General features: G+C 34.8%; 1 protein-coding gene across 3 annotated transcripts in view; it reads left to right on the top strand.

Annotated features, from left to right (window-relative positions):
* The window catches only part of HMCN1 (hemicentin 1), a 454,854-nt gene that overhangs the window by 225,170 nt on the left and 202,180 nt on the right, over window positions 1–27,504 (top strand). For 2 of the 3 annotated variants that reach the window (XM_055367497.2, XM_055367502.2), the window contains exons 12-20: window positions 1,157–1,298; window positions 2,409–2,536; window positions 4,763–4,876; window positions 9,328–9,486; window positions 16,784–16,978; window positions 19,954–20,049; window positions 21,237–21,364; window positions 23,137–23,281; window positions 26,404–26,516. In XM_055367497.2, the coding sequence (XP_055223472.2) occupies window positions 1,157–1,298; window positions 2,409–2,536; window positions 4,763–4,876; window positions 9,328–9,486; window positions 16,784–16,978; window positions 19,954–20,049; window positions 21,237–21,364; window positions 23,137–23,281; window positions 26,404–26,516 (1,220 nt within the window). Of the gene's footprint in view, window positions 1–1,156; window positions 1,306–2,408; window positions 2,537–4,762; window positions 4,877–9,327; window positions 9,487–16,783; window positions 16,979–19,953; window positions 20,050–21,236; window positions 21,365–23,136; window positions 23,282–26,403; window positions 26,517–27,504 lie in introns of all 3 variants that reach the window. The other variant, XM_055367506.2, reaches the window with a different exon arrangement.

Raw genomic sequence — 27,504 nt, 5'->3', positions numbered from 1 at the left:
TAAAAATCAAATTAAATGGAAAGCAGACAGCATGCCTGTTAGGTTCATCTGTGTGTCCCTGCAAGTTAGCACAGTGCCTGGCACATAATAATTATGCAAAAAGCAGATGTCATTGAATGAATTTATTTATTTTTGTTAATACTCATGAAAGCTGTCTGTTTCAAACACTGGAAATTGATTTACTTTTGTTTACCTTATTAAGTGGTAGATATTTACATTAGGAGCTACTTAATATCTCTTTGATGGTACCTTCTTTGAAGATTAATTCTTATTGTGTAGTAATATAGATGTAAAACATGTAATCTATTAAAACAAATATATCAACATCCCAGAATTATCTCAGAGAATTGTTTTCTTTTTGATGATAAATTCCTGATTTAGTGTTCCATTTTCAAAAGTCTTTTTCCTGCCATAGAAGTGTAATGAAAGAGAAAGTTTGAATAACTGATTTTTTTTTTAAGTTGAGGTCCTGTGCATGCACGGACATGAGTCAAATGACCAGTGTAGCAGGATCTTGGGAGGGACAGGCAGACATTACAATTCAGAGCCAGGTTACAGTTTAGGAAACTGCATTCCATCAAAAGTTTTAAGTGTCTTTTATATACAAGCCACTGCAATGATATGCAAGGGATGTTAAATGCTGTAGAATATAATCGAATATGGAATAATATGAGTACGTGGTTTCTTATCATAACAAAGTTATGATCAAATAAATAAAAAGAGAAAGATCAGGTTGAACAAAGCAGACAGCGTAGTCAGGACAAGCTGTGGCTCCAATCCTACATTTGTTGTCTAGAAAGAGCCAAAAACTCTATTTAGAGACTTTGCCTGGAAACAGGTTTATAGGGAAGTGTCAGATTAGTGGCATAAACTGTAGGTCAGCTGGTGGAAGCAAGCCAGCAAGGGGCTTCATGGTAACCAGTGGAAACACAAAAATATAACATCGGGATCAAATTCATTTAACTTTCAAAGAGAGTTTACTTCCCTTGTTTTCATTACCATTGGTTTCTTTCCTGCCATATCTGTGATGGGGTTCATCCATAGAGGAAGGCAATAAAGATGTGGTGGTGAGAAACCTACAAATCTGCTAACATAGGAAGCTTCTAACATCAAGATAAATTGGCATTTTTCTACATACGTATATTTTTATTTGCAGAACCACCCAAAGTCACTGTGATGCCCAAGAATCAGTCTTTCACAGGAGGGTCTGAGGTCTCCATCATGTGTTCTGCAACAGGTTATCCCAAACCAAAGATTGCCTGGACCGTTAATGATATGTTTATCGTGGGTTCACACAGGTACTGGGTTTGTATCATGTTTTTGTTTTTATTGAGTGAGAAAAATTGATGAGACTTCTGGACCAAACTAATATGACCAAATCCCTAATATTAAGGGAGGTTTGACCACAATACTTAGCTTTACATTTTCTAAACAGGCTATGAATGTCAAAAATAATATAAATGATGACTTTATAAAGTTTGAGGTTATTGAGTCTTGAATTCAATAGCTGGGACCAAGTGCTTCCCAGTACTTTGAGCTGCAAATGTAGCACCAATCAGTTAGTTTAACTTGAGTAATTGAAACGAGGGTAATAAATTTTCTGTGAGGTAAAATAACATAGAGTTTCAACAAATCTATTAAAGACATTGTCCTGGATTTAACAGAAGAGAGAGGTCGAGAACAGACCAGTAGCTCTAATTAAAATGTGTTCAGACATTCTTTGTCATTACTTCCATTTTTGCCAAACTACAGTGGGAAGTATTTTATTTCACTGGGTGCTTTTTAAAAGCATTGAATCCACTCATGCTCCTACAGTATAATAAACACGTGGAATATAAACAACAAAGTATCCAGCCATGGGGCTTCCATTACTCTGGGTTTGGCAGTGAAGAAGTCATAGGTATGATCCAGCCAGTTGAGCCAGATTCTATTCCTAGACTCCTTACAGACTCACTGTGTGACATGAGACATTACATCTCTAAGGTTTTCATTGTGAAGAACCGTTTACTATAGCAATTCACCACATGGAGCAAGATTGCCTGGGTGCAAATTCCAGTTCTTCCATTTACTAACTCTGGCTTTGGGTGAGTTATGTAACCTCTTTGCTCACCTGTAAAACAGAGATATTAATAGTATTTAACTCACTAGGGTGTTAGGAAAATTTTTAGATTAAAATAAATGTAAAGTTTCTAGAGCAGCGGCTGGTATGTAGTCAATATTGGATACATGATATTATTATTATTATTGCATTTCTGCTTATAAAATAATGATGGTAACCATTTCTGCAATCAACACCAAAAATATAACTCTACAACGTTTGAAAATATTTTAAAGGAAAGCACTATATTATCTTGATATTACTATTGTGGCATTTTCAATTTTATATTCTTTTTGCTTTTTATTCATAGGTATAGGATGACCTCAGATGGTACCTTATTTATCAAAAATGCAGCTCCCAAAGATGCAGGGATCTATGGTTGCCTAGCAAGTAATTCAGCTGGAAGAGATAAACAAAATTCTACTCTCAGATACATTGGCAAGTATAATCACTTTAAAAGGCAATTAAAATAGGATGAATATCACATCAAGCAATGCAAAAGTACTTTTTTGAAATATTAATATTAGTAATGCATACATGGTATTATACTTTATTATTCATTTCACACACTGAAGCAAATATTGTAACCAATTTAAGTTGAAATTTCATAGAGTGAAAAGCTTCATTAGTCAACAGAAATCAAGGAAGCTTCCAGGTTGTGGAATAATTTCATATTGTCCACAAAGTTCTATCTTTCCACTGTTCATCTGTTCTCTGCAATATTTTACTTTTAAATTAATAAATTCTATTTCCTTTCTAGCTTAACTTCCATTTTATAATTTCTACTTATATTAAAAACTGTATATAATGTAATTTTTTACTTTTTATCTTCAATTTCCCCCTCCAAACTTAAACATTTATTGGAAGTGTACTTCATGAAAATTATTCTACAGAATATTTCTATTTAATTTTGTCTTTCTTAGTCAAATAAAGGATAAAGGTATCATATACTCAGATCCAGGTTATAAATTGTGAATAATCAATGGCTAGCAGTCCACCCTTTCATTCATTCTTATTCAGTCTCATTCACAGTAAGATAATGAAACTGTCAGTAGAGAAGAAAGGATTCAAAAGAGGTAATAAAGATAGAGAATTGTACTTGAAGGTATAGGTGAGGGAGAGAACCAAAATGTCACAAGTATTGAATTGAGAGCCTGGAAAGAAGTGGTCTCATTTATAGAAATAAATAAGGCACATGGTGAACACCTTTAGAGGGAAAGTGGGCTCAGATTTGGAGATAATTGAATTAAAAATGTTCACAGAATACCACAGTGTAGAGGGAAAAACAGTTGGGAATGCGAAATAAGTGACTGAAACCAAATTCTACTTCCATTGTGAAAACAAATTTTGGTTCATTCACATAGAAGCCGTAATATTAAACACATTTATTTTAACTTATTAAGCACCTCTAGAGATGCAGCATGCAAAATGCTGTTCTGGAGACTGTGGAGTGTAACATTTTAAACACGTGTGTCATGTAGCCTTTACTTTTCAAGAATTTACATAATGGGGGTGGATATATACGGAAATATAACAAGGCAGACAGACAAGTACTACAGTGGGAGGTTGGCAGAGGGGAAGACTAATTCAGACGGAGGAATTAGCAAAGATTTCTCAAAGGAGACAGGATTTAGGCTCAGTCTGGAGGAATGAGTGGGATTTGAAAGGTTGTGGCAAAGGGCATTTTACAAAGAGGAAATAGCTTTAGGAAAGGCAAAGAAGACAGGAGAGTAAAAGTCTGTTGTGTTTTGGGCTATCAGTGAAGCTCTGTACCCTGTGATAAGTGAGGAACTGTAACAGGGTAAGGTTAAAAAAAAAGCTATGCACCCATTTATAATTTTTGAGAGAGATTCTATGGAATTTTGAAAGCAGTAGGAATCACTGAAGGTATTCTAGCAGAGAAATTACATGATCTGTGAGAAGTTAACTTAGCTTTGTTTAAAAATACCTCAGCTGAAGCTAGGAAGTCCTAAAATATCTCGTTAAGAAAAAATGTTTAAGTAAACTGAACCATTGGGCAAGCAAGTGAAGCAAACGGAGTGAAGAACAGAAATTTAGAGAATGTCTATATTTAGCATCACAGGGAAAAGAAGGGTCAAAACCAGGAGACTCTACTTTTTGTAAATGCAAATTTTAGGCTTGGACTGCAAATATCTTCCTGTAGTTAGACATGAATATCCTTAAAATGACGTAGAAAATGTTAACAAATTCATCTACGGTTGTATCATCCTCAAGTCTTAATTTAGCTGTCAGTCTTACCATTATCCCTCTTTTGACTATATTTTTCTTAGAATTATTCCTCTCTCTGTTCTTTTAGTATTGTTTCTCTAAGATGTATTCTGATTTCTAAGATGTTTCTTTCCTTGTATAACTCTTTTTCATAAAGAACTTTCGATTAGTTTCCTAAATTTTTTGGAGTTTATGATAATTATTTTTTGTTTTAGTCATTATTTTTTTCCTGATATCATTTCTTTGACCTTGATAAATGATCTTTTTATCACATACACCTATGTGCATGTGCATTACAAGAGTTTCTTTCGGTTTATAAATATTGAAATGGCCACAAGCACATAAATTTTTAAATTGGTTCATTTTAGTAAACATAAACAAAATCCATCTTGTCTTGTGCTAAATGTTGACTATTTGCGTTTTTGTTTTTTTCAGAAGCCCCTAAGTTGATGGTAGTTCAGAGTGAGCTCTTGGTTGCCCTTGGGGATATAACCGTTATGGAATGCAAAACCTCTGGTATTCCTCCACCTCAAGTTAAATGGTTCAAAGGTACATTTCTTCAGTATGTTTGTGTCTGGTTCACTTAGTTTTGTTTTCTTTTTAAAAAAATGATTTGTTAAAACTTTGTTTTGGTGTGTGACTTAGCAGCCCCATAAAATGTGTTTATGATCTCACTGGAGACAATAGTTCAAAATTCTCAACTCTGAATTTCAGGATTTGACATCTGGTACGGATTACAGGACTGTAAAAATCAAAGCAGGAAAAGTTCGCCTTTGCTAATCCAGCTGAACATTCTCTTTGTTAGTTTAGGATTGTTTCCTGAAAAAAATTGTCCAAGAATACTCAGTTAACGTTTAAAATAGCTCCACTGATTTTAGTTCACTTTTCTTAGAGATGATGGCTCTCACTATTAAAAAGTTTTCTAGATTCACAAGGATACTTTCTATAAAGTGTTCAAATAAAGATACACATTGAAGCTTACAGATAGTTGAAAGACAAATTATTTATTGATAGGTCAGCTACATCATACATGGTAAATGCTTGTCTCAACTATAGAAATTATCTTTCTATATTTGTGTCATAAAGATTGCACCTCTGTGATTCCATAATAAAATAACAGTTATATGCCACTTGTCCTTGGTGAGATACACTTGGATTCTGGTTCCCGCTCAGATGCTGACAGTAGATATCTGTGTAAAAAGCCCTGCTTCTGCTTCTGTTTCAGTTCTTCCAATTACGGGAAAAAGAAAAAAAATCCTGCAAACACCCTAACTGGGAGGTTGCTAGGATTATTGAGATGCTGTTTGCAAAATACTTTTAAATCTTCAGATGAAAAGTGTTAAATAGTACAAGGCACTATTGTTATGATTCTGTTTGTTAAATCACAAACATTTCCATAGCAACAGGTTGATGTCATAATCACAAAATTAGGAATTCACCTCAAGTTCGAACTCTTAGGGAACATGAGGTGAAAAAGAAAGGCTTTATGTAGAAAATAAATAGTTTTAAATAATATAAATCAAAAGCAAGGTGGAAACTAGGAAGTAATGCCATTTTCCTGGTTGTCCATACTGAAAGATTTTTAGTCTTCATGTTTTCTCTGGTAAGAAAGCATTTCTGAGTTTGCTCCTTAATCAGGTTTATGTTGGTTAACATAAACTAATTTTACTTTCTTAAAATACTTAAATTTTTGAATTGCCAAAGAAATCAGTACCAATTTCAAATTTACATCATAATTAAATATATCAAGAAAATATGTTATAGACAGTATTTCTTTATTTTAAATGTCATTCAGTAGTTTATCATGAAAATAAAAATTTAAAAAAGTAATGGAAATGCCAACTTCTATATATGTGTATATAGCAGAGTCTCACAAACAGTCTTTTATTCCCCCAAACTGGGACTGTGCTCCTGAATCAATTAGTCTTCATGCCCATCTTAAACCCAGAAATAGCTTGGAAACTAAAAGAGGAAATAGGGAACTAGGTACCCACCACATGAGAGATTCTAGAATTTACTCTCTTTTTCTTATCTCAACTATAGATATTACCACTCAGTGGGTTCAATAATCTATCATTTTGCTGTCCAAGTTATGAACCAACAGAGATAGAATATGGGCATTTGATACATTGTAAGATGTGTTCCCTGGGTTCATCAATAATAGGCAGAGCTGCCCTGACCTCCAGGATCAGGTCAACTAACATGCCCTCCCAAGTTATAGGCAGACAATTTATGCATAAACAGAGTAGAGTTAGGACCACCAAGAGCAAATCTAGGGGACAAACTCCTGTGAATGCAAACTGGCCTCAAAATGGAGGGGGTTAGGAGCAGGTGGGCTTTCCAGTCCCACCTCTGCTGAGGACAAGACACCAGGAAGGCTGGGAAAATGCTACCTTATGGAAACCATAGGGGTGAGGAGGAAGAGTTCCTGCCTTCACCATAAGAATATCTTTTTCCTCATACCTTCCCTGAGGTGATTCTGATTGAATAAAGTAGGTGTTTGAAAGAAAAAAATGAACAAACTGTATTCCATTCAGACCATCAGAGAAAAGGAATTCCATAAGCACAAATACTCTCTTAAATTTTAGATCTTTTATTTTTAGAAATGAGCAACATAAAATGGGTTCAAAGGAGAATCAAAACACTATTGAAATCTTATAAACAGAATATGGTAAAATATTAAAGAAATTAGATTTATTCATTTAGATCTGTTGTTCCTAAAATGTGGTTTGGAGACTCTAGGGGTTCCCACAATTCTTTCAGGGGATTCATGAGATCAAAATTATTTTCATAATAATACTAAGATGTTGCCTTTTTCATTCTTATTATCTCAAAAGTGAATAATGGAGTTTCTGGAGGCTATGTGATGTGTGATGTCCAACAGAGTCAGTGGAGAAGCAACTATGAGCATTCAGCTGTCTTGTATTACACTACATTAGAGATTATAGAGATTTGCAAAAATGTGAAACACTGCCACTCTTCTCACTAAATTTCTCATGTTTTGAAAATACAATTTTAAAAATATAATATGTTCATTATGCTAAAATGTCATGCATTTATTAAAAATAAGTGAATGCATATGTTTTTAATTTCTCAGTTTTATTTCTAAAATGATATATATATATATATATATGTATATATATATATATATATATATATATAGTACAAATAAACGTAATCCACATAAAAATTCACCAGGGTCCCCATTAATTTTTAACAGTACAGTTAAGAAGTTTTTAAACAAACATTTTTGATAACTACTTACAATTATTTGAAAAGATCTTATGCCAGAGATAATGATCTCTCTGTTAGTCTTTATATCCACAGAGGCCAGATTGAATTTAAACTGTAGCAAAAAGAGAACTCTCCTCAATGGTAATGACTGTAAACCCTAGGATATATTGTCAGTAAAGTTTATATATTTTACTATGTATAACATTCTTCTAGTCTTACCTAACATTAAAAGTAAATAGTCACTATTTTACTTCCATCTGAAAGGTTCTGTATTTATAGCTTCTCAATAATTTGATGAGTAACTTTTCAGTAGAAATCAAGAAAGGAGAATCTATCAAAAAGTGATTAAAACAGAAACTTAGTTGAACTAGTTTTTTCCAATTTATATTTTGTTTCATGACTGCTATTCTTTAAACATTTTTATTTTGATAGAAAGCTACTAGCAAAAAAGTCTTTATTTTATCCTGTTAATGTCCTCTGACATTTACAGAAGAAATATAAAGGGAAAGTGAATTCCAAAAATCTAAATGCATTTTAGTCCAAACATTTTAATACTTGATGAACAGTGAGGTCAGATTGCATCCTCCTGTGGTGTGAGGAAAGTTTATGTCAACATCATCTGCTTTTATTTATAAAAATTTCTCAGAGGCATATCGACACAGCTTTAGTTACTGCTCTCATTTTCACGTGGTATGTAGTAGCAAGTTTAAAAGCATGATTGAGGTTTTAAATATTGGAATGCTGAAAAATACTTCATTTTAGGCACTGACAGTTGGTTGCTGATGTAATTTTTTTCTCAAATTTAGAGCTCTTGTGACCTCCTTGCCTTTGAAAATTATATAAACAGAAAGAGAATTGTCCATTTGTTGCCCCGAGTCTGTTGGCTGTTGCTGTTTGCAGTCTCCTAGAGAATTTTAGTACTAGCTCCTGAGTTGTGTTTGCTTCTTAGAAGCTAAGACAGTTACTTCCATGGTCCTCATTCCAAGGTCATATGGCTGGTGTATGACATTTTGGAGAATACCTTTTCAGGCTTGACATCTGGGAATACTATGAAACTCTAAGAACAGTGGCCCTCAAGATTCCTGGAAGTTTTTAAAATCCTGACATGTTTGATGTCACCCTTTACAAAAACAAACAAAAAAGATGTGGACACTGAGCTGGCATTAAACATCCAGTGCTATGTACAGTGCTATGTACTTTTTTATGATAGTGATCATCCTGATTAATTCTATTCTTTGGAAAGGAGATGCCCTGGAGGAGGTGGAGGGGAACATAAGGAAAAGCCTAACCTAAATCATAGTTTTGTTGAGACATCTTCTGCCTTCAAATAAAAGTCATTCTTGGGAAATTCAAGGCACTGGTCATTAGCAGAAATAAAATTCCTCTGGTCTTTCAAACATCTACTGAGTAACCAAATGCATCCTGCCACAAAGATGGTAGAAACTTCCTTTCAACCTTCATTTCCCCACTCCCTTGTTACCTAAGCTTTGGTTGTGACTGCCAGGCTTTCCCGGTTCCCCAAGGTAGCTTCAAAGAGCTCCTCCTTTTTTATTTAGTTACACATACAGATAAAAATGGAAAATATTCATACACAGTTTATTACAGGTCTGGATTTTAGACTGTAGAAAGTGTCTATGTTGTGCCAAACACTTGTGTTTAAAAACTTTGCAATCAACTTTATTTGGAAGTTTTGAAATTAAACCAATAGCTGCATAAACAATTTTAATACTTTAGTGTTTAATGTTCTCCCCTTTGTTTTGACTTAGGAGATCTTGAGTTGAGGTCCTCAACATTCCTCATTATTGACCCTCTTTTGGGACTTTTGAAGATTCAAGAAACACAAGATCTGGATGCTGGCGATTATACCTGTGTAGCCATCAATGAGGCTGGAAGAGCAACTGGCAAGATAACTCTGGATGTTGGCTGTAAGCCTCCAGATCTTATAGGCCAATTTGTTTAGAAATTGATGTGTTATTTTTCATGTTTAATAACCTTGAAATGGTTTGGTAGAATTATTCATCAGAATGGCAAAATTAGAGGGTGCATTTCAGATTAATAGAATAACAGTAGTTAGCATTTACTAGGTGCTTTCTTTCTTTTTTTTTTTGATATGGAGTCTCACTCTGTCACCCAGGCTGGAGTGCAATAGTGCTATCTCGGCTCACTGCAACCTCTGCACCCCATGTTCGAGCAATTCTCCTGCCTCAGCCTCCTGAGTAGCTGGGATTGCAGGTGCCTGCCACCATGCCCAGCTATTTTTTTGTATTTTTAGTAGAGGCGGGGTTTCACCATGTTGGCCAGGCTGGTCTTGAACTCCTGACCTCGTGATTCCCACCGACCTCAGCCTCCCAAAGTGCTGGGATTACAGCCATGAGCCACCACACTGGGCCACTTTCTAGGTACCATTTGCTGTGTCAAAAAATTTATATGGAAAGATCCTAAAATGATCTCCTTTTTATAGATAAGGAAACTGAGGCTTATAAAGGCTAAGCAACTTGATCAGAGTTACAGAGTTAGGGAGGTGCAGAACCTGGATATTTGAACTCAAGTTGCTGTTTCCCTACAAAGAGTCATCCATTCTGCCACCGAATTTCTAAGTATCAACATCTGGAGGCCAGAAATTATACTTTGGCCCAAGATCATAATTTGAAGATATTGATGACAGCAAAGGTATCAGATTGTGCTTTTACTTAAAAAAATTCAATAGCAATTACTCTCCAGTGTATGAAATAAAGTACTACAAAAAAATGTCAATCATAAAATGAAGATACAGTGTATGCAAGACAACCATATGTAGGTTACTCAAGAAGTTTGGTCCTCCCTTTTTTGTCTACCTCATGTCTCTCTTAAAAAATAAATCTCTTCACATTGCAGTCAAACATAAAACAGAGTTCAGTTTGTATGAAATAGAACCTGGCATTTAATTTTTAGATAATTTAATATTTGTGTCACTTAGAACTTATAAAATATGACATTGCATTCAGTTGTCCTATATTTTCACTTGTATATGATGATATTCATGCCAGACTGTTTTTTTTAAAGCAAAAGTTAGAACTGTAAAGAAAATGCTTTTTATTTTTCTTAGAATATAGTAACACAAAACATTTTAGTTCTACTGTTTTAAGTCTTTAAATGAAAATTATGTCCTCCTAACTTGATATTTGTTTCATGTAAGCTAAATTTTTGCTTTCTGGGATCTTTTATGATCCCCTTGCCCCTGAACTGTCTGGTGAACACTCTGCATTCTTGGTGATTATGCCCTTGGGGGGGAATCAACAAAGCTGGAAATGACCACAAAGACCACTATAGAATCTGTCTAGGACACTGTAACACGTGTTTGAACCATGACTAAACTCTGTGGTTATTAAGAGAAATGCCTTGAAAATCAGATTGGAACCTCTGGGTGGAGGGTAGCTCTGAATCTACTGGCAAGCAAGATGTAAAACACAGTAATGCTTTTAGAAATGTAAGGCCCAAATAAAGAGGGTCACTACATAGAGAATTCTTGTTTACAAGAAATATACTGAGTACAACATTGTAATTCTCAACATTTTCTAGTTCTCCTTCTACCTCCTTCCTGCACAGATATTTTATGTTTACTCAACATTCTTTTAGACTTGTCTAGCTCTAGAGGAAGAGAGAAACAGTCTCAGTAATTTTTCCCAGCAAAAAGGTAATTGTACCCTCAGTCCCCTCAAAGTTTGTAGAAATCCTAAGAATCTTTTGCACATGCTTCTTTGCTTACTTGCTGCCTTCTTGATAATCCCTTTTAGCTTCTGGAATTTCCAGATTCCTTCTTCCATCCAGTGATACACCATATAAGGGTTCACACTATCTGTGTTGGGGTGACTTACACTGGATTAGGAAACAACCTAACAAATGTTTCATATTTATGCTTTATTTCTTGAACAGAAGTGAATTTTACTTTATCTTCACTTATACTCAAGATCTTCATTCTCTGTGACCCTTTCTAAAACAATGGCTTTTCAACTTTTATTCTAGTAATTGTCCTGACAGAACCATCAACATAAGCCAAATTATTTGTTTATTGTGACCTTGACCATTGTTCACAATTGCCAAATAACTTAGTATTAAAGTCAGTACCATTCATGTTTCTGTTATGCATTAACTATTTCCATATTCGCTGTTAGATCTTTCTCATTGTAGCTCACAATGTTAGGAGTTGCTTCATTTTTGAGGTTTGCTTGTCACTGATGCTACCTTGGCTGCTTACCTAGTGCCTGGTATTCTCATTTGCCTTGTTTTGTGATACCAGTACATATATTCTTTGACCTTGTGCTTGTTTTGTTGAATAACAAAGGTTGAACAGACCTTGTCTGTTCACATCACACTGTTGTTACATATTCTAGCAGATGTAATATGTAAATGCTAAGAACCATGCAAATCACAGTTGTAGTGATAATTATAGTTATCACTATTAGGTTTAAAGGTAAACACACATCAAATCAAAACTTTCCCCAGAACTTATGTAGTGGTTAAGTAAATGGTGGACTCTGACAGAGAATGGGTTTTCTGCGTAAACTTTCCTCATCTATAAAATAATGATCTAAGTGGTACCTACCTCACTGGTTGGATGTAAAGATAAAACGAGACATCATCCTAACATACACCCAGCATATCAGCTATTACTGCTGTTCCTCTAAAGCTGTTTAATGAAACGTGTATCATGTAAATGAATATTAACTTCACAAATTAAGTGGTCATTTTGATTCTTTGAACCTTGAAAAATCATATGGAAATGCCTATATAATAGCAGCTTAGTATTTAAGAGTAAGCATTGGGATTTTAATGTGAAAGTCACCATTTCAGCTTAACTTTTTAAAGAAAGGGCTTGAGACAAGTTAAGTACTAAGCTTAGTAGTGCATAAAATTGTTCATTTGAGTTCCAAAACTATTGGGCATAAATTTAAGTAGCTTATGACTTAGGAAGAAAAGCATGCTTTTATCCATATCATTTAGCTATTTGAGCTTTCAGATTGTTTTTGTGGGCATATTACTTCATATCAACAATACTAGATCAAAAAATTATGAAAAGGCTATTTAATACGATTTTTGAGTTCTAGCTTCTTGTAGTGAGTGCCCTTTTTCCTATTACTTATTATCATGGTTTTAAATTATGGACATTTCAGGTCAACAGGGAAAGTTACCAATGATTTTTATCCTTTGTAAAAAGGGATAGTGGACTGTGAAGTCATTTGGAAGGAAAGAGGACTGGCTACATCAAACAAAAAACTGGCTTGGCAGTGATTTTATGTGTAGCATTCCATACCACACAGGGTTTGAGTCTTAGACTGTGGTTTCATGCTTTGTGGTTTGGTGGAACCAAAACAATGTGTCCAGTCATTTTAGGAAAGAAAATCTCTGACTAAAATAATGCAAGAGTCACCACATGGAGTATATATATATTTAATTTTCCCTAAGGGAACTAGAATAATTTTATGGAATAATTTTTACAGCAAGATGGTCAATCTGTTTGTGATTTTTATATTTGCAGAATAATGTGTGTACACAGCCATATCTATATGTAAGTTACAGCAAAGTTATACTGTGGCATTAACCCTGTGCAGATCTCAAGATGCTTGCAAACAAATACTTAGGATCTCAGAGGATCAAACATCATCCTAACAGACTCTGTGAAGAAGCCAAAATTGAAATTAACCATAGATACATTAAACTAACCACAGAAATTAACCATTGATTTATTAAACTCCAGTTGAGATTTAATAAGTTAACTCTATAATATGTTTAATGAGAGTTTATATCTCAGTGATTATTATATACTAAATGATTAATAAGATCATCTCTTTTAACAACACGAGATAGGAAATGTTATTATGCCTTTTTTGTTCATGGGGATATTTTAACTGGAGGAGGTAAAATAATTTTCTCAAGCTTAGAGTTGCCATTTGAAGCCACTTAGTGTGCTCTTCACCTCTCTAAGCAAACAGCGTCCTCTGTAGAAGCACCGTGCACCGTACTACACTCACTGCTATTCTTCTTCCCCATAGTTTCATTAATGTATTTACCATCTACTCACTGTAATTCACCTGGAGTTCATGTTGGCTACATTCAGGAGTAGGAAGTATTTAAAAAGCTTCTTGGCTGTATTAGGAGTTGCTTCATTTTTGAGGTTTGCTTGTCATTGATGCTGCCTTGGCTGCTTACCTAGTGCCTGGTATTCTCATTTGCCTTGTTTCGTGATACCAGTACATATATTCTTTGACCTTGTGCTTGTTTTGTGCAGAATGCTGTTCTCAAAGCTGCTTTACAATGGATGACTTCTCCTGTTTTAATTGAGTTTTGTTGGTACAGATTGAGGTTTGCTTATCCTTTTTTATTCCAGTTTGTTCTTGGCTTTCTTAGTTCTGAAAATCGAAATCTGCCTTCATTTTCACTGATGCCTGTGTTGTAATGTGTCAGTAAACTGGGTATTCTTCCAAGCAGTTGGTTGATTCCAGGCTTCTGCATATCTTTGTGCTGTTCTGGAATTTGTTTTCTGTCCATCACCGCATTTACCTGCCCATACTCTGAGCCTAACATATCCGGAAACTTTTAAACTTAACTTCCATTTTTCAGAACAGCCATCTGCTTTAGAATAAATGATTTCCATTTACCAGAGAAAAGTAACTAGGTCTTAGAGACTTCGTGTATTCGTCCGTTCTCACATTGCTATAAAGAAATTCCAAAGACTGGGTAATTTGTGAAGAAAAGAGGTTTAATTGGCTCACCATTCTGCAGGCTCTACAGAAAGCATGGCTAGGGAGGACTCAGGAAACTTATAATCATGGCAGAAGGCAAAAGGGAAGCAGGCATATCTTACATGGCCAGAGCAGAAGGAAGAGAACAAAGGGGGAGGTGCTACACACTTTTAAATCACCAGATCTCGTGAAAATTCACTCACTATCCCGAGAACAGCAAGGGGGCAATCTGCCCCCATGATCCAATCACCTCCCACCAGGCCCCTCCTCCAAAATTGGGGATCACGATTCAACATGAGATTTGGGCAGGGACACAGATCCAAACCGTATCACTTAGAATAAGCAAGCTATGAGCTATTCTATTAACTATGTTTAAATATGTTTAAAATATGTTTATTTTGCCTATTATTTTTATAAGTCAAATTTCCATATAGATGGATTAAGAAAAATCTAAACACTGATACACGATTTATTTATAAAAACGTATTGTTCAATTGTGGTATTTAACCTAATTTAATTTTGTTTAGGTTCAATAAATAAGAGGGCTTCTGAAATTGCCATGTGAAAGTTCAATGTACTGGGTCAAGGTTGCTGTACACACTTATGCACCAGACACACACACACACACACACACACTGCGTTATTACTGAAGTGTTGTCATACTGATTTCAAAAATTCATTGAAAAATATCCAGTGGCCATGAATAATGCCCAAAGTACTATGTTAGCTGCTGTAAAAGATAAAAATATGGTTACAAATATAAACTCTCTAGGAAATAAAAAACAAAAGTAGTCTAACAACAGGTTAAACGTGGTGATTGCTATGAGAATGGTAGAGAGTGAGTTCTCTGAAACTTTAGAGAGGGAAGAAATCATGCTCATCTCAACTGGTAAGAGATGGCATCATAGAGGAGGGGCCTTTTAAACCAGATTAAAGATTGCCAATATTTCAACAGCCAGAGATCAATAACAGACATTACATTTGTGGGAGATGGTAATAACAAGGTACTGATATGAGGAAGGTCAGTCCTTGCTTGGAGAAGAACAAGAGATGCTGATTGCCCAGGTAGTAACATTTATAAAGGGAAATAATAGGAGATGAGGCTGCAAAGTTGGAGGAGGTTCTTTAACCTATGCTAAAAAAGCATTAATGCTGCTTAGGAGACAACTGTACATCAACTCCAGAATTCCCATGGGAAGAAAAGTGATCTCTGTAGGAATATTTATAAGCCTGCTAACTAGTGTGACTATGAGCAGTTGTGAGAACCCATAGAAAAGGGGAAGTTAATATAATCACAAAGAATGGTGACTCCAAAGTTGAATTGACTTGGCTTTTAATCCTGCTTCCATAATTCAACTCCATGTGACACTTAGCAAATTAACTATCTGTGTTTCAGTTTCTTCATCTATAAAATCAGAGTGATAACAATACCTACCCCATAGAGATATTGTGAAGATTAAATGAGGTAATAATTGACAGCACTTAACACAACCTCTGACTCTGTAAGTGGTAATTATCATTTCTAACCAAGATTTAACCTTGACTTTATCAAGGAGCCTTCCCTAGGGTACACCTCTTAGAGTCCTATATGAGGAGGTTTCATCCATTGCCTCCAAAAGTACCCTGTATATTTCTCCTTGCCTGGTGTCTCATCACCCATAAGTTTCCAGGATGTATTGAGAGCCTCATCTATTTGAACTTGCTGACAGTATCCTCCCTAAACAGGATTCCTGTGTTTTCCAAGATGTGCCTCTGATGTATTTCTATGTCTTCCTCCCTGATTTCTGTGGTTACCTGAATTATGTGGATATCTGTAGCCTCTTATCTATAATTTTTATAGTTTCTGAATCATTTCTTAATTCTGTCTAAGATATTAAACTCTTCCTATTGTCTTTTTATCAAATACTACATTCTGTTACTTTGATTCATATTATTTATTCTAATATTTAAATTTCTCTAATTCAAAAATGTGAAAGGTATGAGAAGCAAGAATATGATATTGAACAAGGATATAATTTAGGAGTAAATAGTGTTAGCTTGTTATATAGTGATTATAGAAGAATGAACTCTGGTATAAATTAATTTAAAAATTCAACCAAAGGAGTAAGTTACGGAAAGCGTCAAAAATATCTTATTATAAAGCCAACTTATTTATAAGATAGTCTTAAAGTTTGAGCAATTTGACATTAACTAAAATTGAAAACAAATTTTTAGAATGAAAGATTCTCTTTATTTAAGGTAATTATAATTTGAAGTCCCATGCTTTTTATCATCTATCACCTTAAGGAAATGTTTGGGCTTCTAAGTGTCTCTCTTCATTTATAAAGCAAAAAAGAAACACCCACTGTTTTTACCTAAGAGAGGAATATCAACGGGGTAAATTTACAATATAATATGAACAATAATTTAAATTCAATGATTTGACAGTTTAATATTTAAGTTTATGTTTTATATGCCTGTATAATATACCAATGACTTATTTGTTGTTTGTAATGTCTTCCAGCACCTCCAGTTTTCATACAAGAACCTGCTGACGTGTCTATGGAAATTGGCTCAAATGTGACATTACCTTGTTATGTTCAGGGTTATCCAGAACCAACAATCAAATGGCGAAGATTAGACAACATGCCAATTTTCTCAAGACCTTTTTCAGTTAGTTCCATCAGCCAACTAAGAACAGGAGCTCTCTTTATTTTAAGTAGGTTGAAGGAAATATATTTTGTATGAATATGTACTTTTATGTTATATATTTGTTTTATACATAGGTATTGCTATTTAAAATAGTATATTAATCTTGCCAACGCATTTTATGTTCATTGCATTTTACTTTGAAATAGTACTGGCATTTTATATCCGGGAATTGTCATAAAATGAGTTATATTTTATTCAAATGTTTGTCATTAATTTATCATAAGGGCTTATGAAACAATATGACTTCTTCATATCTTACCACGTCTTATTGCAAATAGAGTCATCTGAGCCTTTACATAGATAAGTGGTCACATTACCTTGATTCTTGTAACAATTGTTGTGTAGAAAGATAAAATATTACTATTAGTTAACTTTATTTATTTTGTCAAACAGTACATAACAACATAGGGATGCTTTGGAATCTCCTTTATTAAAAGCTGTATCCACCTGAAGCAAAAGATCCCTGCCACCCCCACAAAAGTCCAATACTTTCTTATCTAAAAATTTTATAAGCTATTCAGTATTCAGATATTTGGAAGCACCTTCTATTTTTTCAAATAATGCTAAGAATAACTGCATGGTGTTACCAGAGGAGGAAAAGCATTTAGATAATTAATTGCGTTTTTAAAAATAATGGGATGTTTGGGGTATTTTATAGAAAGCTTTCAATCAGTTACTGCTAAGTTAATTATTTTAATTATTTTTATTTTTATATTTTGGGTGGGTACGGGTTCTCATTCTGTTGCCCAGGCTGGAGTGCAGTGGCATGAACTTGGCTCACTGCAAACTCCACCTCACAGGTTCAAGCAATTGTCCTGCTTCAGCCTCTTGAGTAGCTGGGATTACAGGTGTGAACCACCATACCCAGCTAATTTTTGTATTTTTGGTAGAGATAGGGTTTTACCTTGTTGGCCAGGCTGGCCTCGAATTCTTGACCTCAAATGATCCACCCACATTGTCTTCCCAAAGTACTGGGATTACTGTCGTGAACCACCATGCCTGGCCCAAGTTTATTAACAATATTAAATATACATTGGCCACTTAAACTTCCAGATATAAATTAAATTGTCTAATAACAAGTGCTTCAGTGTTCAGCTCTGTGGTGGACAGAGTCAGATATAGGGTCCCTCACTCAGGTAGTTTGCAGTCCATTCTCTGAGTGGATGCCCATGAAAGGAGCTACTGGGAAGTACACATCAGATTGGGTCAGATTGTGCATGACTTGAATGTCCAGGTGAAAAAATGGATTTGATGAGCTAGAAGTTAGAGAGCCCCATTCCAAGTTTGATAGGCAGGAAAAGGTACATGAAAGTACTGTTTCAGAACAACACCGCTACAAGATAGGAAGAGAGATGAGAGAAAGGGAACATTGAAAAGCTCAAAGAGTGATGATGAGAAACAACCCAGTTGTTGATAAAAAGTGAGACCTGAAAACAAATTGATTAAAGGAGACAAAAGAAAAGGAAGAATAAAAGAGCTCAATATCTTGAGCAACAGTTGCCTAATTGTCGAAATTAAATTGTCTGGAAGGAAATTAGTAATTAGAAACTTGGTTCTCATGGTATGTTGTATTTCTACACAAATTAGCCCAAGAATTCGTAATATGAAAAATATCCCAGTTAGATCTAATGTATGATTTATTAATGGGGTGGTTTGCTGAATTTTTATTTCCAAATGAATGTTTGCTCTTTAGAGTAGATGCTACCTTAATTTACCAGATGCGGTTCTACAATTAGACGCATATGGTTAGCAGAGGAGTAGAAACTTTGTCATGGTTCTTTATCTGAGATAGTATGGGACTATGGATGCTAGAAAGCTGCACTTTTCTCTGTTCAAATCTTATCAATAGATTAAACTGCTCATTTTGGTTCATATATTTACAAGATTATACCCATTCCCCTATTTAAAATCCTCTCCTTCCTTCCTGATTGCTCACAAGACAAAACCATACTCTTGAGAATGTACCAGCCCACCTCTTCAATTTCAGTCTCCTGACTATCCCCACGCAACCTATAACTCAGTAGTCCCCATCCTCATGGCTCCAATACCCTCTTTAATTACAAATATTTTGTAATATCATTTTATTATCTTGAAAAATTCTATATATTTGATCTAACTACATAATAAAAATTATTTTAATATCTAACACATACAAATGAAAAAGGAGGGAAAGTAATTTATACTAAAATAATGCATATTTCAATATGTAAATACTCTGGCATTGTCTACAGAATATGAAGATACATTTATGTGGCATCATTATGAATTCAATAGCTCAAATGCAGACTCATGCAGGAGTATAGGATTGATGACTCAAAAACTCCAAGCTGGTGAAGTGATTTTCTAAGATGATGTGCAATTATTACTAAAGTTCTGTCTTCTGCACATACAGAATTAGGTTGCAGACTCATGTAGTTACAAACAAAGTTATGAAATACACACATTTCAGCGGGAGCTTCAAAGTCGTGCTGGACTTGGGATAATTGTTTCTTTGCGAATCTGCCCCATGTTTCACCTCTCTAGTTTTTACCCACTGAATGCCAGCAGACTTCCCCAGTCATTGCATCAACTAAAAAATCTCCCCTGCAAACTTCTAACAGGGTGGTGGTGCAGAGCCCATTGATGGTGCAGCTTTCCATTCTTTGTACAGGCCATGATTTTTCTAGTCATGCTCTTGCCTTTGTAACGGATTAGATTTGGACTGCCCGTCCTCTATTCTACTCACTCAGATATTACCTCAGTGTGAATCCTTCTCCAATTGCCTTTCATGCAGTCACTTCTGTCTCTGCTTCCAGAGCTCACTGTCTGGAACTCTTTGTTAGCACTTATTTCACTGTGGTGTGATGGCTGGTTTCTGTGTATGTCCCTTCTTCAACCAGACGGCAGTACACACTTTCCATGCACAGATCTCAGCACTGTTTCTGGCACATAGTTAATGCTCCATAGATGGTATTGGATGAGTAAATGAGTTCTTCCTTTTAGACTTATGGGCAAGTGATAAAGGAACCTATATTTGTGAAGCTGAAAACCAGTTTGGAAAGATCCAGTCAGAGACAACAGTAACAGTGACCGGACTTGGTAAGATCAATTGAATGTCTACATACCATGGTCTTCAAAGTCATCAGACTTCTTTTACTATGTCATCTCTTGCCTGTGCCACTTAAAAAAACAAAAGAAATTGACTAATTACTAGACCAGCCTTCCCTTCCCTGCCACACTTCATATTTCTTAGAATGTTAGTCCTGGAAATAACCTTAGAGATTATCTGCTCCAAAATGAAGGGCAATTTAAATAAATTGTTTCAAATCTAAATATGAATACACACATGCACACACACACACACACACATACATATTAGAGTTGGGGTCTTTTCTGATTCCTTTTTTACATTTGTTATTTTAGTCAACATGGAATTATTTTTGTGTATGATAGGTAAAAATATAATATCATTTATTTCCAAGTAAGACATTTGATGCAATATCTATTATTGAATATTCTCTTCCCACTGACTAAAATACCCATTTGATCACGTAGTAAGTTTATGTCCCCATGTCTATTCCTTAGAATTCTATTTCTGAAATAGTACTACATTGCTTAAATTATTATAGCATTTAATATGATTTTTATATCTGTCAGTACATGTTTCTCATTAATACCCTTTTACACAGTTTTTAAAATATGTCTTCATTAGTCTACATACACGTTTTCCAAGTAAAATCTCTTAGGGATTTTACTTTATGTTAAATTTATTCATTAATTTTTAGAGAAGGGCATATTTACAATACTCCTTTACCATTCCATCTAAGAGAGTCAACCCCATATTATTTGCTTGAGCTATTACAACAGCATCCTTATTGATCCCATTTCTTCCAGTGTACTTACAGTTTTCAGCTTAATATTTCCCCAGAAAATGATCCTGATGATTCCACTTTTCCACTTATAAATGCTTTCAGTTACTCTCCATTTGTCTACTGAATACATTGCAAATATCTTGGCTTCACATTTCAGGCCTTCCATGCCATAAGCATTCTTTTTTACCTTCTTTACTACTGCAGTAATGTATTACCTGTCCTTTTGCATTCCCCCTACTTAGAAGGAGACTTTAATTTTTACTTTCAAAATCATACCCATTTTCATGTAAATATTTTGTTTCTGAAAACTCAAACTTTTATAGCATAACTAACAGTCTTTGGGGCCTGTGAAGTGGCTTACCTTTCTTTTGGGTGAAATAGAGTTGAAAGTGCCTGTGCTCTCTCTTGATTTAGTTGCTCCACTTATTGGAATCAGCCCTTCAGTGGCCAATGTTATAGAAGGACAGCAGCTTACTTTGCCCTGTACTCTGTTAGCTGGAAATCCCATTCCGGAACGTCGGTGGATTAAGAATTCAGCTATGGTAAGAACATTTTAAATGCATGCATTCACATTCTTTTGTGAATTTTCTTTTCTTTTTTTTTTTTTTCTTTGAGACAGTTTCGTTCTGTCACCTAGGCTGGAGTGCAGTGGTGGGAATCTAGGCTCACCGCAACCTCTGCCTCCCGGGTTCAAGGGATTCTCATGCCTCAGCCTCCAGAGTAGCAGGATTACAGATGACCGCCACCTTGCCCAGCTAATTTTTGTATTTTTTAGCAGAGATGGGGTTTCACCATGTTTGCCAGGCTGGTCTCAAACTCCTGACCTCAAGTGATCCATCCACCTCAGCCTCTCAAAGTGCTGGGATTACAGGTGTGAACCACCACACCTGGCCCACATTCCTAATTTTCTTGAGTAAGAAGTAATGTATTCCAATCATCAAAAGTATCGATTTAATAAATATACAAAAATATGTTTTTATAAGTATATCAAAGCTTTTCTTTATTATTGACATATTTTTGTTATTCATATTATTTTGGCATTAATAAAATGGAGAAATAGTGTTGTAATTTTCATAATTTTGTATTAAATTCAGTGTCACCAGTGAACTTTTTTCAGAATATAGAAGAACTGAAGCAAATATTGTTATTTTCATAGTACTTAAATATTTTTGTGCTCTTCTTTGTAGTACATTGTTAAACGTGAATATTCGCATAAAATTCTTCCATTTTATATATCAATCTTTATTATTATTAACTTTAAACATCTCTCATTATGAACTATATAAAAATGTAGATATATATTGTCATTGTTTTTCAGTGTAAAATTTTTTTTATGAAAGGATGTGAAAAATGTTTACAGTTCTATGAAATTTTTTCTGTAAATAAGCTATCTATGGCAATAAATTTTCTTCTGGCTCAGAGCATTTTTCTTTCCATTTTCCAGAATGTTGAGACTCACTCTCTTCTTGAAGTACTGATTAGAAGTGAATATGCTGAACCCAGGAGGCGGAGGTTGCAGTGAGCCGAGATCGCGCCACTGCGCTCCAGCCTGGGTGACAGAGCAAGACTCCGTCTCAAAAAAAAAAATAAAAATAAAAAAAAAGTGAATTGACTCCATCTAAGAAAATGTAAAATTTCATATTTGCATAAAAACCTGAGAAAAATTAGCAAACGTCACTTAAAAATAAATGTCCTTGTAGAATGATAGTATTTGAGCACACAAGTATCTTATATGCAGTGTGGATGGATGATACAGATTTAGAGGTGATCATTCTTAACTGAAAATATTACCAGCCCTCCCTGACACAATTCATATGTCACATACTGTCCACTAATATTTGCATCTGTTACCTAACAAGGGTGGGTGTTGAGGTTAAGTCCTTCTCCCTTGGCATGAGTAAGTGCCTATGTGCCAAAATAAAAATATCAAATGGCTTGCTAGCGGTAATAAGGCCTTCTTGGAAAAGAACAGTTTAAGCCAAAAGTAAATATTATAGTGAAATTTGGGTTTTGAGTGATGACAAAATTTACAGGAACATTAAACAAGTGATGTCTATATCTTTCTTTTTTTAGCTTGTGCTTAACTCTCTGATAAATATTAATAGGTATAATATTTGGAGGTATGTCAGGATTAAATTGTACAATCACACTCTTGGTAACATTTATGCTCATCGTTCTTCACTTAAGGACATTAGAATATTTTGTTTATAGACTTTTAGTAACCCAGTTGGGAAAAAAAGAGAAAGCAGATTCATTTTTGACTCTCACAAATCCTTTCTTTTTAAATAAAAATTACCTTTTTTTTTCCTTTAAGTTGCTCCAAAATCCTTACATCACTGTGCGCAGTGATGGGAGCCTGCATATTGAAAGAGTTCAGCTTCAGGATGGTGGTGAATATACTTGTGTGGCCAGTAACGTTGCTGGGACCAATAACAAAACTACCTCTGTGGTTGTGCATGGTAAGAGACACACCCAATGTTATTGTTTCCAAACTGTGTTCAAAGTAGTTGTTCTTATATTTTAATCAAATAACTCTGTTCCTCTAATTACAATTAGATAGCTCTCTTAATTGTTATTTCTTATTTCTTGAACAATATCTACATTGTTAATGTTGTTTCCAGATTTCTCTTTTTTATGTACACAAAAAGACATTCTTGGGAGTCACCAGCTGAGTCTGGCCAAGGGCTTTTGTAAGTGGTTTCTTAATTGTTAAAAGTGACCTTAGCTCTCAAAGAATTATGTTTAAAAATACATTTTAATTTCAGACAAGCTGAACTCATTATACCCTCCAGATTGCCTTTTCTTTTTGGATTGTGCAACCAGCATGTCCTTACTAATGACCCCTTTGTGCTTGAGCTAGAAATGACCTAAGCTTTTCTAAAGGTCACCTCATGTGCTCCAAACAGTCTTCTTGCATGTTAAATAACTTAAAGGTCACAAATAAGAAAATCCAGAAGCAATCTTTTTCCATTCGTGACTAACAGTAACCAGCTTTTTACATCTCAATAATTGACAGCTTCATAGATTAAGAAATTGTCATAACTTTTTAATATACTTTTTAAAGACTCTGCAACATTGCTTTTTTTAAAAAAACAAAAAAAACCATTGAATTAAAAATAGCTTTGTGTTCAGAGCTGAATATCTGAGGGAAGAAAGTACTACAAAATACTTACTTTTAGTAGTTGATTTATTCTTTATTTAGAGTGTGAATTGGAGAGTCCAGTAGTTTTCCAATTTTGTTTGGTCTATTGACAATATCACTGAATGCAGACCATTTTCTTTTGTTATGTCTGCTTCTCTTAAACAGCCTCTTCCACCTTTCTCAGTTTTACGTTAAGTATCCACCACATCACCTTAGATATTCTTGGAGAAATATTATTTTGAAGAAATACTAAAGCAATGCTAAATTAGTTATAACCTAGAGGAATAAATGCATACTGACAGATTGGATATGGTTGTGTAACTATTTTTCAAGAAGACCAGACCATAGATTTCTTGAACAGTGCTTATAGACTAGTTTGAGAATCTAGTGTAGGAATGCCCTCATGTTCTCTCTCTTTGACTTCTAGTGACTGCCTAGAATATTGTGTTGGATAGGATTCTGAGGCTGAATTTTCACTTGGATGAAAAAAATGACAGGATTAATTATGATGTCTTTCCTATCAGAGGGGCGAGGATACAGACAAACGAATGATATGGTGTATTGTGATGCAAGAAGTTTTAATATTAAAAATTAAGAGATCATTTCACAACATTCATTTGTCCATTTTAGTCCAAAATGAGTAACTAATTTAGTCAATGGAGTTAAAAAATTAGTGCAGCCATTTGGCATTAACTAAATCTAGCAGACATTTAGCAGATGGATGTGATGCAGCCTAGCAGCTCTCTATACCTCTGTATTTATGTTAATTAGCAGTGCTGTTCCTTCATCATTCTGTGTCTCCATTTTTAAGAATACTCATTAAAGGCTGTCAATCCCATTCTTAAAATAATGAATGAATACAAGTATAAATGTAAATTAAAATGACAAAACAGTTTAATTGTCATATTGGTTTATATAGATTGACAATCTGAAAAGAAACTTCTCTTCCACACCCAAATGTCATTAGATTTCAAAACTGTTGCGTAAATTTGCCACTTTTCTTTATTGCTGTCAAACTCAGTATGTTTGTATCAAAATGGCTTATTCCATGTTGCCACAAATTGACAGCATAGTTGAAAGATGAATATTCCATGATGATTCTGAAAATTAAATTTCTTGCTTTAGAGAGTAGCCTGGCATTGTTGTTTAGGGCTGGGGATTTGCTGCCAATTCTTTAAGAATAAATTATCTGAAGAGTAAACCCAGCCATAGGAAAATATGAGTATGTAGCATATCTAATCTAAGCCTTCCAAGGAATTTTTTTGCACTGAGGTTTCTGGTGTCTCTAGTTCTAAAAAACTTCTCCAGAGTAGTTATGATAATCCTTGAAAAATCTGATTTTAAGGAAGAGAAATGATGAGTGATTGAGCTCCCGGGACCAGTTCCAGTCTCATCTTTCCAGAGGATGGAAAGGAAATGCCTGTTATAGATTGGGCTTTTATTGTCTTCTTCTCACTATGTTAGGAACTTTCATATATGCAAGCTTCTTTAATCAAAATCACCACCATTTTGAGAACATTGAGTATTGATGATTTCTGTTTGTGAGAGTTGGTTCTGATTATGATTTACACAGAATGGAGGGATTAACCTTCCTTTTCCTTTTGCTTCTACTCATGTTAATTCTTCAGTTGCTTTCTAAAGTCAAAGGTGTTATTCTTCTTACTGAAAAATATTGACTTAGAATCCTTTTAGTCTTTTAAATGTAAAAGACTTGGCTGGGCGTGGTGGCTTATGCCTGTAATCCCAGCACTTTGGGAGGCTGTGGCAGGAGGATTGCGTGAGCCCAGGACTTCAAGACCAGCCTGGGTAACACAGCAAGTCCCTGTCTCAAAAAAAAAAAAAAAAAAATTAATTAATTAATTAAATAAATTAAATAAAATAAAAAAATAAACTCTTAAGATTTGAGTTTTACCAATGAATTCTTCTTAACAAAACAAATCTTTTTATCTAGGTTAAATGTAGTAACTCACTAAGTGATTCCTGAGTATAGATAGATATTTAATATGTAGTGGTTAAACAGCCCATTTCTCTGAATGTAGGCTTATGTCAGCTTATTGCAGCTTAATGAATAAAGGACAGTGATTGGAGACATGCATTAAATGTGAAGCTCTTAAAGTGCAATTCTGTCTTGGGTTTCCAGCAAAAAAAAAAAAAAGAATTTTCTTCAGTCCTCTCTTATTTTTGTTAGGAAAGTCAGCTTATTAGACATCACTTACTACTTGATTTTAAGTTTTTATTTCATTTTTCAGATCATAACTACTTTATTGTCTTTGTTTAGCACACTCTTTACAGAGATTATCCTACATTTTTATCAGAAAATGTTAAATAATTGCTCATTTTTACAAATATTGATGTTGTAATGAAAATGTTCAACTTTAAATAGATGATGCTAAATGGAAGAACAGGTGCTCAGATTCCAAATCCTACTTACCTTTTCAGTTCTGCCAACCATTCAGCATGGGCAGCAGATACTCAGTACAATTGAAGGCATTCCAGTAACTTTACCATGCAAAGCAAGTGGAATTCCCAAACCATCTGTCATCTGGTCCAAGGTAAATGATACATCTCGTTATGTTTCCTGAAGAGCAGAGTGTGAAGTTCACCTGCAAGTTATCCCCAGTCTTGAGCAGGAGGCTCAGGAGTGGGGCATGGAAAGAAGATAAGTTAATAAAGGGTTTCCTATGTGGCTGGACAGATGTGCTAGGAACCCTCCAAGAAACCATATAGATGCACCTCAGAAGGCTCCCTCGGAGGGACAGAAAGTTGAGTATTTATACATGACATATTCCCTCCACTCCCCAGAGAAGCTTACACTGCTGCACTTGCTGGCTGTGGCCTTCTGGGGCTTTGGATAAAGCCCTGGTCCAAAAAAAAAAAAAAACTTAAGTGCAAGAAGGATGACCCTGGTGGCGCATGTGGAGCTGACCACTAGAGCTGCGCTGAAATTAAGAGGGAATAGGGCTTAGGGATGTGGCACGGGGTAAAAAAGGAACTGCTATGAGATGTAAAGTGCTTAGAAAAGTTCCCGGCACACAGGTTATGCTATGGACGTGTTCACTGTAATGTTGCTAATACCATTCAAGTCTCAAGTAGGTGATTTCACTAAAGGCCTTTTAAGGTTCCTTCTAAATGATATGACTGCGTGGATTTTCCTGTTTATAAAGTTCTATGGTATAGTCACAAATTCTATGTATGACTAAAAATTGTAAGACACATACACAAACTAATTTATTCCCCTCTATATCCCTGTCATGTTGTTCAGCTTTTACTTGTATTCTTGCAGTAAAGAAAAGCCCATTTCCTGAGGAAGTCCTTTCATCCTGGAACAGCCACAAAGATGACACATTTTCTGTAAATGAATTTGAACCCAGCAAATACAAAGTAATGACATGCTAATGAAGTATGGCGTTTGTATAATTAGCACTACTAGTGTTTTGCCATACCATCTAGTTTTATCTATCTAAAAATCTCTGAAATATGGAGAAGTTGGTGTTGACATTTGTAAATAAATTAAAAAGTTAGCTTTTTAAAAAAATTATT

This window comes from Gorilla gorilla, chromosome 1 (assembly GCF_029281585.2).
Source record: "Gorilla gorilla gorilla isolate KB3781 chromosome 1, NHGRI_mGorGor1-v2.1_pri, whole genome shotgun sequence".
Classification (NCBI taxonomy): Eukaryota; Metazoa; Chordata; class Mammalia; order Primates; family Hominidae; genus Gorilla; species Gorilla gorilla.
This window is presented reverse-complemented; position numbering and strand designations above follow the sequence as displayed.